This window comes from Megascapheus bottae, chromosome 6 (genome assembly GCF_031878675.1).
Source record: "Megascapheus bottae isolate mThoBot1 chromosome 6, mThoBot2.hap1, whole genome shotgun sequence".
In the NCBI taxonomy this organism is placed as follows: Eukaryota; Metazoa; Chordata; class Mammalia; order Rodentia; family Geomyidae; genus Megascapheus; species Megascapheus bottae.
In genome coordinates this window covers 12414759-12426896 of record NC_143514.1, presented here as the reverse complement: position 1 = coordinate 12426896, position 12138 = coordinate 12414759, and the positions used below count along the sequence as shown (strand labels likewise).

At 34.8% G+C, this 12138-nt stretch overlaps 1 protein-coding gene across 2 annotated transcripts in view; it reads right to left on the bottom strand.

Annotated features, from left to right (window-relative positions):
* Positions 1 to 4307: 4307 nt before the first annotated feature.
* Slc35a3 (solute carrier family 35 member A3) overlaps positions 4308 to 12138 on the bottom strand; it is a 40567-nt gene continuing 32736 nt past the window's right edge. Inside the window, exons 7-8 of one of the 2 annotated variants that reach the window (XM_090334261.1) lie at positions 11533 to 11666; positions 4308 to 5824 (exon numbers count right to left, since the gene is read on the bottom strand). In XM_090334261.1, coding sequence (XP_090190387.1) covers positions 5734 to 5824; positions 11533 to 11666 — 225 coding nt within the window. In that variant the 3' untranslated portion in view covers positions 4308 to 5733. Of the gene's footprint in view, positions 5825 to 11532; positions 11667 to 12138 lie in introns of those variants that run through there. The other variant, XR_016535907.1, reaches the window with a different exon arrangement.

Genomic DNA, 12138 nt, shown 5'->3' with positions numbered 1-12138 from the left:
TTTATTTGTTTATTTGAAATACGAAAGGGAAGGGAGGACATCAAGATGATTGGGAGGAGAGAAATTGGCATAAAAACATGAGAAGGGGTATCAATGTGTGAGAAGTAATGCACCTATAACCTGACCATTGTAACTGTAATCCCTCTATACATTATTCTGACAATAAAAAAAAAATCTGCACTTGGGGGACAGGGGAGAAGTAAAGAAAAACTAAAAATATTTGAATATAGATTTAGATGATATATTTTGAATTGATTTGTTTTCTCAAGTGTAGTCATTATTGTGAGGTTATTAGAAGAATGCCTTTATTTTTTAGAACATGCATGCTGAAGTGTTTATGAGTAAGTTAACCTGATAGTTATACCTCTCAAAATGCTAATAATTTAATTTAGTGGTATGCAATTAGCTTAACATGTATGCATATTTCATATGAATAGCTGGGTAAAATTTAAATTGGGGAAAACAAAACATATGCTAGGTTCATATCAGTAACCCCAGTACTCATGAAGCTGAGATTGCAAGGTTGAAGCCAGCCTGGATTACATAGCAAGACCCTGCCTCTAAAAAAAAAAACAAAAACAAAACAAAAGGTTCTTTAATAACATCATCGCTGGGAGCCAGAGATAATCCATGAGGTTTTCAAAGCAGTTCTGTTATAGAATGATTAAAATCATTAAAAATGGGGACACTAAACCTTGGGTGAGCCTCCAAAGGAGGCTTCTTAATATTCTTTTCTGGAGTATATGTCATTAGTCCTGTCTTGAAGGTATTCTCTTTTTAAGAACAGCTAACAAAGACCAGTATGCCAAGTTAGTTCATACTTGATTCTAGTAAGAGAGTAGTATCATAAGATTTTGATTATAAAATAGACTTGAAGATTCTGATCTCTCTCTCTCTCTCTCTCTCTGTCTCTGTCTCTGTCTCTGTCTCTGTCTGTCTCTCTCTTGGCTGGGAATGGGAATGAAAGGGAGACCAAGGTCTTGCTAGCCAGTTTATACCTTGAGATCATATAGGCATATACCATTTGTACCTGGCTTATGATATATTTTCAACAAGAAGTATTCCAGTACAAAAACAAAACAAAATAAAAAAAAATATTAAATACTTCCAGTTCTTTCCATGAGACTTTACCAAAGTATGTGTATATATATTTATGTGCATATATATAATGCTTATAAATATATGTATATTTATAGAGTACTCATAAAAGGCTTATCTTATTCCATGCTTGCTATTCTTACTTTTGACATCTAATAAAAGCAAAACATTTTATGCACTATTATTTCAGAGTAAAGGAGGAAATAAAAATCTCTACATTCCTCACTACATTTTTGTTCCACATTGACCTGACAGTCAACAGAAGCAGTTATCTTCAAAGTGTGAAGAAAATACAGAATTACTGTACTTTCTTAAACCTTGAGGCTGGCAAACAGACTGTTTTATTTAAAACTGAATATTTTTATCATATAGGTAGAAAAAAATTTAACTGGATTATATACAATCTAGGCTTTCAGGCTACAGAATATGCTAAAGAAGAAAGCAGGATCAGGATGACATAGTATAGAACTAAGAGAAGGTAAAGATGAGCAAAGTACATAAAAAGTAGAGACTAATATACAGATTCAGACACAGTAAAAAGGGAAACGGACATACAGGAAAACAAGCTATATAGTTATTTATGAAAATAATCCATTTAAATTGTCTATTAAATATATAATGATGATCAAAATGACAAGAGACCTTATTAGTAAAAAGCAATTTAGCAAAAGACTAGCTTATACATTCCTTTGAATTATGTCTTTAAAAATTTAAATATACAAATCATATTCTCAAACCCCAAACAATCTCTAGATAAATAAAATAGACACAGACAAATTCAGAATCCAAGACAACTTTAAAAAAAATCACAGTAAATTATACGTTGCAAAAACCAAAACAACAAATAGTTATACACAGCTATTAAAAAGGTTGAAAAAAAGGTGAAAAATGGTATACTGGTGACACAATTTAAGTAAATACTATTCACTAGGGCTTTTAAATTATACCTGCTTTAATTTTGTTACATAATGAATATAAACTGCAAATGTTGAAACAATCAAAAATCAAATCAAAGTTATTCTCAAAACATTATTTGCCCACATGTCTAAAAACAGAGAATTACATAAATAATCTCTAAAAAAAAGTCAGGTATTTGGCAAAGCAAGGCACACAGGACCAAACTTTTTTATATAAAAGTGCTTTTTCTTTGGCCCTATAATTATTTAAAATGTTCTGGAGACTCTTAAAATGATTTTCAATATAGTATAAATAATTTTATAAGTCTTCTATAGAACATATGCCAATAGTAATTTCTTACAGTGGCTGTTTCAATTATTAATCCTAAACTTTTCTTTCATTAAAATAAAGCAGCTGAATGATGATCTTTTAACAGTTTAATGATTTGATATGTAAGATATTCAGTATTGTACTGTTTGGAGCACAATGCCAATTAGTTCCTTCCCGACTGTTATGAGTCAACTTTAAATATATCAAACTACCATTCCATTCTGTGAAATTCTGTGACATTCAAGGTAAACTGATGTAAACATTTAAGTTTTGTATATGTAAACTATATATTTCATTACAAAAGGAATTATATCTGTTGAATTTCCAACTTTTTCCCCAAACCACCTTCTTAATTTTAATAGAATTACCAATTAGCATTCTTCTTACATGAATTAACACATCTTCACATTCAACAAAGTAGTTGAACAATAACAAATACACTTCTGAAAGTACAGAAAGTTAATCAAGGAATCATCATTGTAAAAGCTTGACACATTAAGATCTTTAAAGGTCTTACCACTTACACAAAATGTCATTATTTGTATATGACCCAGAACAAGACACAAGTCCATCTTCCCAAATACGATTATTCCCTTATGAAGTAACAAGTATAAACTATCTGGCACAATAATAATCTCATACCCACTAGAAAACTAAAATATAAATTATGCCTAATAAGTTTGCCTTGAAAATATTTACCTTGTATATTTTCATAAAACCTATTACATTTTATAATCCTTGTTAGGAAATTTGAAAATTGTGATTTTGCTCACCTGAAAATGTGTTATTACTTAAACATACCTAATATCAAATAGTTTACTTGAATATAATTTTAAAGTAAGGTATAAACAGGAGCAGATAAAACCTAAATTACCAATTACTTGTGAATACACACTGTATCAGTACATAATAATAGCTCCAACAATAATATGACCTAAATACAAATCTTTGCTTTTAGACTTGAATTCTGTGCATTTTCAAGATTTAAATTTCACTTACTAGTACATGATAGAATATAAGCCCAAATGCTATTGCAATCTTAAAACACCATGCAAAAAATGTGCACAGTTCTTAAACCAAATACTCCAGATTAAAAGTGGTCACTAAAAATCATGTCTACATTCAGAAAGTTAGGTACCATTTTGGTATCAACAAATTGACTTTAAATATTTCATAATTTTAAGCACTTTTAGGATGAATGTTTGTATTAGCAAGTAACCCAGCCAGTCCAAATTAGTGAAGAGCATACAACATTTCATAACAGTATTTTTGAGTCAAAATCTATTTACCAAAACCCATGACAACACTATAAAAATATGCCTTTTACAGTTTTTATATCTATTAAGTGGGTTTTTAAAATATACACATCATAATTGAAAAATAAAGTAAATATTACTCAATAGGCAATTCTGCATATACGTAATCAATAACTTAAACTTATATTCCAACTACAGAAAACAATTTTTGCCCACCACTTCATAAATGTTTAATATATTTTCTCTCCTTTGAACTTAGTAAATAATTCAATGTAATTTGCAAACTCAACTCCAGTGTTAAAAAGGAAGGAAATAAAAAACATCTTCAGTATTATAAAAGCAGAAGCTCTCGTGGGGACACAGACAGAAATCAGAATTCAGTTACCTCTCCTGGTCAAATGATAAGAGCATTCCTGGAGACAGTTGCTATGAGAGGCTTAAAAAATTCTTCTGGCAGACGGCGCGGTGGCTCACGCCTGTAATCCTAGCTACTCAGGAGGCTGAGATCTGAGGATCAAGGTTCAACGCCAGTCCCAGGCACAAAAGGACCTGAGACTCTTATCTCCAATTAGAAAGGAAGTGGCTGTGGCTCAAGGATAGGGCAGTAGCGGCTGAAGAGCCAGGGACAGTGCCCAGGTCGAGTTCAAGCCCCATAACCCACCAAAAATAAAAAATAAAATTCTTCTGGCCAACTTGAACTGAAGTTATAATAGTATTTAAAATAATAAAAAATAAAATTCTTCTGACCAATTTGAACTGAAGTTATAATAGTATTTAAAATAATGTACTTTGGCGATAGGGAATGTCTCTAAGAAAGTAATTTGGTCTCTGAATTGTATAATACTATCTTTTTTATTATTTTTTCAACAGTTGTAGATTAAAGGTACTGCAAATCAAAAAGTAAAATAGTCATTGAAACACTTTCTGATTATATATGGTATATGTGTGATCAGAATTGTCCTCAGAGGAAGATCTGTAGAAAGTTATTCTTTCTCTCTCTGCCCCCAATTAGTTGATTTAAATTACATTTTAAAACTTTAACAGCAAGTGGCACAGTGGCTCATTCCTGTAATCCTAGCTCTCAGGAGGCTGAAATCTGAGGATCTTGTTTAAAGGCAGACAGGCACTAAAGACTGTGAGAGTCTTATCTCCAATTAACCACTAGAAAACCAGAAGTGGTGCTGTGGCTCAAGGGGTACGATGGTAGCCTTGAGCTGAAGAGCTCAGGGACAGCATCCAGGCCAAGAGTTCAAAGCCCCATGACCACCACCACCACCACCACCAACAACAACAACAAAAAAAACACTTTAATGGCAACTATACATATATTGAAAGTAATATTAAGAATTTAACTGATTTGGGTGAAGAAATGCAATTGCGAGGGGGGCGCGGTTAGAGCTATAACTCTCATAGTGTCAAGGTCACTGGCTATAATCCAGCACAGGACCAACTGGATTGCTTTCAGCTGTCTCAACGCCCTAAAAAGTGAAAATACACATATACATACATATATACATGTATATAAATACTTATATGTGTATGTAAGTATAAATAGATGTCTCTCTGTACCAAATTTACATATGAATTTTATTCTATGACAAATACAATCCAACAAATAATATTTATCAATCCTTTGTTCATTATCAATCCTTTGTATAAATTAAATCAAATACGTGAAAATGTTTTTCAAATCATATTTCTATTTCAGTTTTATAGGTAAGTATAATTTCTGAACTCTAAATAGTCTATGGGATTTGATATATCTGTACAGAGGAACAATAAAAAATTTTAGTATGTGTAAATAGAACTAATTTACAAAAATTACTATGTGACATTTGTGTGCTCTGGCAAAGAGTGCACAGAATGCCTGCAGCAATCAGAAAGGTAAACTCTTTAAACTGACCTTTCATGTTTCCTCCCCATCCTTGTTCTAATTCTAACCCTTAAAAGACATTCAAGTCTGAATTTATCTATGTAATGTTTTGCTACATGTACAGTACATCCTTATGCCTGTGGATTTTCAAACCATTTGAACAAGATGATCAGACTCAGCATGATGACATCTTCACATAATCTGTAGAAGTCCTTTGTGTAAGATTAATGTTGAGACTCCTAGTGCATCACTGTTAAAAACCAGTTAGACAGTATACACCTACGCTTTAGTGGGATTTCCTGCAGGTTTGGGATCATAACCATATAAGAAGGTAGCTGTTATCACAAGGATGGCTCCAAGGAAAAAGACACTGAATAAGAGAAAAGAAAAATGAGAGATAATCAAGTTAAAAATAAATCAAGTTCTTTCCAATATATTTGTTAAGTAAACAACTATAATTCATGAGGAAATGTTACAGTAACATGGCTAACAAAAATATGGCTAACAATGTTGGGTGCTTCCTGCATTCCAGACATTTGGCAATAGGGAATATCTCTAAGAAAGTAATTTTGGTCTCTGATGTGTATATTCATGTCTTTGTGATTCATCTTTTTGTGTTCCTATCTCTTATGATTGGTATTTTTTTCAGTTTTACATATATTAACTCAGTTCTCATAAGTCTATGAGAAAGTACTAGTATTACCTCAATTTTTACCTATGAACAAATTAGGTTAAAAGAGTTTAAATCACTTGCCTAGAGTCCTAGCACATAAAGCAGAACACAGGATTCAAGTGCAGGCTTGTCTAACTCTATAGCCTGTGTCTCACTTACTGCCCTGTCACCTAAAACAAAGATGTTTTCCATGATGTAGATCACCTCAATATGCATCTCACATGTAATACATTTAATAATAAAAAGCCTTGATTCTCTAAATATCTGAAAACATAAAGGAAAAAAAAATTTTTTGCCAGTCCTCAGGACTGAACTCAGGGCCTGAGTACTCTCTTTGGGCTTTCCTCAAGGCTAGTACTCTACCACCCGAGCCACAGCACCACCTCCACCTTTTTAGGAATTGATCCAGGTCTTCATGCATGCTAGGCAAGCACTCTACTGCTAGGCCAAACTCATGACCTGAAAATTTTGTTCTTATATGGTAAGCCTAGGTAAGTTCAGTTTAAAACATAAAACTCATCATGGATTTTCATAGAATGCCCAGCAAAAATTTAATGTAAGGAGTCTTAGTTTCATTTTTATTCTATCTATAATCTTTCTTTACATAAACCAAGTACCAATCAACAATTTCACATTTTTTTGAAAGCATAACAAGGCAGATTTTATTGAGAGCTATTGTAATTGGATTTTGCAGTAGAGAAGGATGACTGGGATCAACTCTGAATACAAGGAAAAGATTTGTGTAAGCAAGGAGCAGGATGTGTGAAAGTCAGTAAATGGGAAATTGCTAGGAGAAAATATCGAGAGTACAAGGAAATTCTGGCTAAACCAGCCATGTTGCTGAAGGACGGCCAGGATGATAGACGTCCTCTGAAGGAGAGTGGTGGCTTCTTGCAACCCCCTTGGCATAGCAGAGTTCTTTTCTTAAACTCTTATTTTTTTTTTTTTTTTACAACAAAGTACATGTGCTAGGCTGCTGCCTGGGAAGAAAAACTCTTGATCTGGCATGAGAAAAAGAATGCTAACTTTTGCACTGGGCCCAGGCCTGAAAAGCTATTATTTCCCAAAGGTTGAAGCTAGCACTTGGTCTGTCACAAATCAACCAGTGCTGCACAGCTTCTTAGGCTCTTTCCGCACACGTCATCTTTCTTTTCACGTCTATTATGGGATTTCCTTTGTCCTCAATATCTCCTTATTTTTTTAAAAACAAAAAAACACCAACTATCTGTCTGAGAGTATTCATTCTGAACTGTCTGTCATTTCTCAGACTCCAAATTCAACCTCTGTCAATCTTAACTTTTAAAAGGTATGGGTTTTTTTTGTGTGTGTTTTTTTTTTTTGCCAGTCCTAAGCTTGGGCTTTTAAGGTTAGAGCTCTACCACTTGAGCCTCAGCACCACTTCCGGCTTTTTTCTATGTATGTGGTACCGTACCGAGGAATTGAACCCAGGCCTTTGTGCATGCTAGGCAAGCACTCTACCACTAGGCCAAACTCCCGGCCCCTAAAAGGTATGTTTTTCAAAAAATATACTTTAGAGATATGAATTAGTCATGGTTCCTACTAATAATTCAAAGTCACTCTCTTGATCTTAAAAAAAAAAAACTGTAAGGGAAAAAAAAAACTAACCCTTACTATGATATCAAAAGACTTTTCTTTCTTGTTAAGATTAGCTCTTAACACCTGTAATCTCATCTATGCAGGAAACAGACTGAAAGGGTTAGTACTGACCAAAAAAAAAAAAAACAGAGAGAAATGATGAGGGAAAGGATGACACTGTCAAAATAGAAATTTACTCTTACCAGATTTATGTAATTGTAACTTTTCTGTATATCACCTTTATAATAATTTTTTTTAAAAATGAGAAATAGGAAAAAAAAAGATTAGCTCTTACTGTACAGCCCACTCTGAACCTGAGTCTTGATTGTCCTACCTCGGCCTCTTAAATGAGAGAGTGAAAGGAGTAAACTACCACACCTGGCCAGGGACCTTTCATAACAGTGTCTTTTCAATTCATCTTCCAGAGTCCTCTATATCTAATCTATAATTCACTGTGCTCTTCCACAACACTACTGTGGCTGGTCCCTTCGTGCTATTCACTCAGTCCACGATTTCCTTTCAAGAAAAGCATTTGTGTAATCTTTTAAAAGTTTTAGATGCATATAGATATAGATAGATAGATAGATAGATAGATAGATAGATAGATAGATAGATAGATAGATAGATAGATATTTAAGATAAAAGGTAACAGCCTGGGGCTGGGAGTTTGGCCTAGTGGTAGAGTGCTTGCCTAGCATGCACAAAGACCCGGGTTCGATTCCTTGGTACCACATGCATAGAAAAAAGCCAGAAGTGGTGCTAAGGCTCAAGTGGTAGAGCTCTAGCCTTGAGAAAGTCCAAGGACAGTGCTCAGGCCCTGACCTCAAGCCCAGGACTGGCAAAAAAAAAAAAAAAAAAAAAAAAAGGTAACAGCCTGTAATCCCAGCACTGGGGAGAAAGAGGAAAACATTATCATGAATTCCAGGCCAGCCTAAGCTGTAGAGCAAGATTTTGTCTCAAACAAACAAAATAACAACAACAAACTAAAATAACGGAAAACTTGCTATGATCTGCCTTGAAGAAATAACACATGCCATAGAAAATTGGTATACGGAAAACAAACCCAGCAATTTTATATTATAATAGTTGTTTGACTAAATGATAACCAGAAGAGTCATTTTTGACCCATTAAGACACAGGATTTTCCTCTAATGCTTAAATATACCCAAGACAAATAGATAATTATTTAGAGTTTGTATAAAACTTCTGTCTGGACCTTTTCTTCATTAGTCATTATGAATTTGTCTTAGCTTTCTTGAATTCTAGGATTTCATGGATTGAAACTCAACTGACCTAACTTTTTAACCACTGCAGAAATCTTTCCTAACAATTTTAACAGGATTTGCTTGAATACAAAGTGTTAGGAAACATCAACTGCTCAAGCCAATACCTTTCTTTTTTTAAAGTAAAGATGGTTCTAAGAAGAAAAATGTCCATGAGAAGAAAATAACAAAACCCAAACAGAACTAGCATCCTTATCTGTTGTATTGATCATACTGTTATAACTTATTATTCGCTTGTCTGTCTCTAATTACTGTAACTCCTTGAGGATAAGAGACTGTGTCTCATTTACACACTCCTTGTTTTCAGGACCCCGCATACTAACTTGCAGACATATAGTAAGTACTTTAATCTTTTGATAAAATAAGCAAGCCAAAATGGAATCATGGTAAAAATCAATAAATAAAGGATAAAGAAAGATAAGCTAGAGAAGCAAATATGTTAGAGAAACAATATCTATAGAGCTGTCTAATGGTCACTAGAAAACAGGGGTCTACAAGACCGAGGATTTAGCTCAGTGGTAAAGCATCTGCCTTGCATGGGGCCTTGGACTTGATTTCTAGGGGAGGACAGTGTATTTAGAGTGTAGGTGACATTGGACTCATCTTCAGAGCGTTGGAAGAGACTGTTAAGAGAGTGAGCAAGCACTGGCAAGCTACCAAAAGGAAGAGCAGGAAGTATACCACTTTACAGAAGCTAATAAACTGTCCAAAGGAAGAATGGGGAAATAAAAGGCAATAGATGAAGGCCACTGGACTTATTTATTAAAAGTAAAACTTAAAGATGGCTAAGTGCAAGTAGCTGTGTTCAATTCCCCCAAAATGGGGATGAATGTTGGGGACTTATTTACCTCTTTTTAGGAAAAATAATCCATCTTCTCCACTTGGCAATGGGTCCTGGTCATAGTCTCCTAACAGCCATTCATATAATAACAGTATCATTTTCTTCTTTCCTGTTCACTACTATAAAAACTCTCTCAGGGGGCTGGATAGAATGTGGCTCAGTGGCAGAGTACTTGCCTAACATGCACGAAGCCCTGGGTTCCATTTCTCAGCACTACATAAGAAAAAGCCAAAAATGGCACTGTGGCTCAAGTGGTACAGTACTAGCCTTGAACAAAAGAAGCTCAGGGACAGTGCCTAGGCCCTGAGTTCAAACCCCAGAACTGGCAAAAAAATAAATAAACAAAAAAAAAAACTTTCAAAAACATGAATATATATGCAGAGAGGCACCCTCTTAGCCTTAAATGAGATTTAATTTCCTGAAAGTAATGTAGTTTAATTGTACCTAAAAAATGTAAAAGTTATTGATAACCTAAAACATTAAACCATATAGTTTCCATCTAAAGAACATGGAATAAAAACATCATTAAGATAAAGTTGTCAGAGGTGTGGTTCAGCTCAAATGGTAGTGTTACCTAATAAGCACAGGCCTTGAATTAAAACGCCACCATTACACACACACACACACACACACACATACACACACACACACACACACACACACTAGGTGTCAATTGTTAAGTTAGGTTTATGACTCATTCCCACAAGGTATGATTCACTCTTACACCACACTGAAAACAAAAATAGATTTAAATTTGGACTGAAAAATTATAAATTTCAACATTCTGCTAAAGAAGTTAAAAACATTAATGTTCAATACATAAATACAAAGATCGCTGGGCAAAGTGGCTCACACCTATAATCCTAGCTACTCAGGAGGCTGAGATCTGAGGATCAAGGTTCAAAGCCAGCTCTGGGCACAAAAGAACCTGAGACTATTATCTCCAATTAACCCCTAGAAAATAGGAAGTGGGGCTTGGCTCAAGGGTAGGGTGGTAGCCTTGAGCTGAAGTGCTTATGGATAACATCCAGGGATAGGGCAGTAGCCTTGAGCTGAAGAGCTCAGGGACAGTGAATGCCCAGGCCCAAAGCTCAAGCCTCATAACCCACAAAAAATAAATAAAATATATACATACATACATACATACATACATACATACATACAAACAAAGATCTACGGGCCTGGAATTTGGCCTATTGGTAGAGTGCTTGCCTAGCATGAACGAAGACCCAGGTTCAATTCCTTGGTAGCACATACATAGAAAAAGCCAGAAATGGTGCTGTGGCTCAAGTGGTAGAACCCCAGCCTTGAGAAAGCTCAAGGCCCTGAGTTCAAGCAAAAAAACAAACAAACAAAAAATTTGGATAAATCCTCTTTAAAGATAATAAAATGGATTCTAAATTATTTATCACTAATTTTTCAAAAGTTGAAGTTAAAATAATTGAACTTATCAAATCACTTTAAGAATTCTTACTTTGGGGGCGGGGAGTGTGGCCTAGTGGTAGAGTGGAAGTGGTATTGTGGCTCAAGTGGTAGAGTGCTAGCCTTGAGGAAAGCCCATGAACAGCACCAGCAGAAGCCTATAAAACCTAACACTCAGGAGGATCATGAATTGAGGCCAACCTGGGCTACTAACTAAGAGCCGGTCTCCAATGCAAAAAATAAATAGAAAAGAATATTTTTACCTGGTTGGCACAAAATCTTGTAGCCAAAAATAGGATATCAGTGTTGATAATATTATGGATAAAGAAGTTGCAAATCCTTTTAAGATATTATCCGCATACTTAATTACCGCAGCTATTACAAGGCCTCCAAGTGCCTGTAAAAGAGGTAAGAAATTAATTTTTTAAATAAACAGCTTTTCAACACAATTTTATTATTCAAAGATGCTTTATGGCTTTTGTCCTAAAATTATGGTCCCATTATACCTAGGGACTTATTAAATATCATTTACAACCAGGTTTTTCAGGTTTTCTTCAGTAGTCAAATGAGATCTAATAAGTAAAGGAGGCTATAATGAAATTTGATCACCCTTGTAGGGGGTGGGAAAAACTCTACTCCCCAGGTGCTGGTGGCTCACATCTACAAGCCTGGTAAATCAGGAGGTTAAGATCTGAGGACGAAGGTTCTAAGCCAGCCCAGACAAGAAAGCCCATGAGACTCTTAACTCTAATTAACCACCAAAAAGCTAGAAAGTGGAGCTGTGACTCGAGTGGTAGAGTGCTAGCTTTAAGTAAAAAAGCTCAGAGACAAGACAGCTGGGGGCCTGTGGCTCACAACTGTTGTAAAAC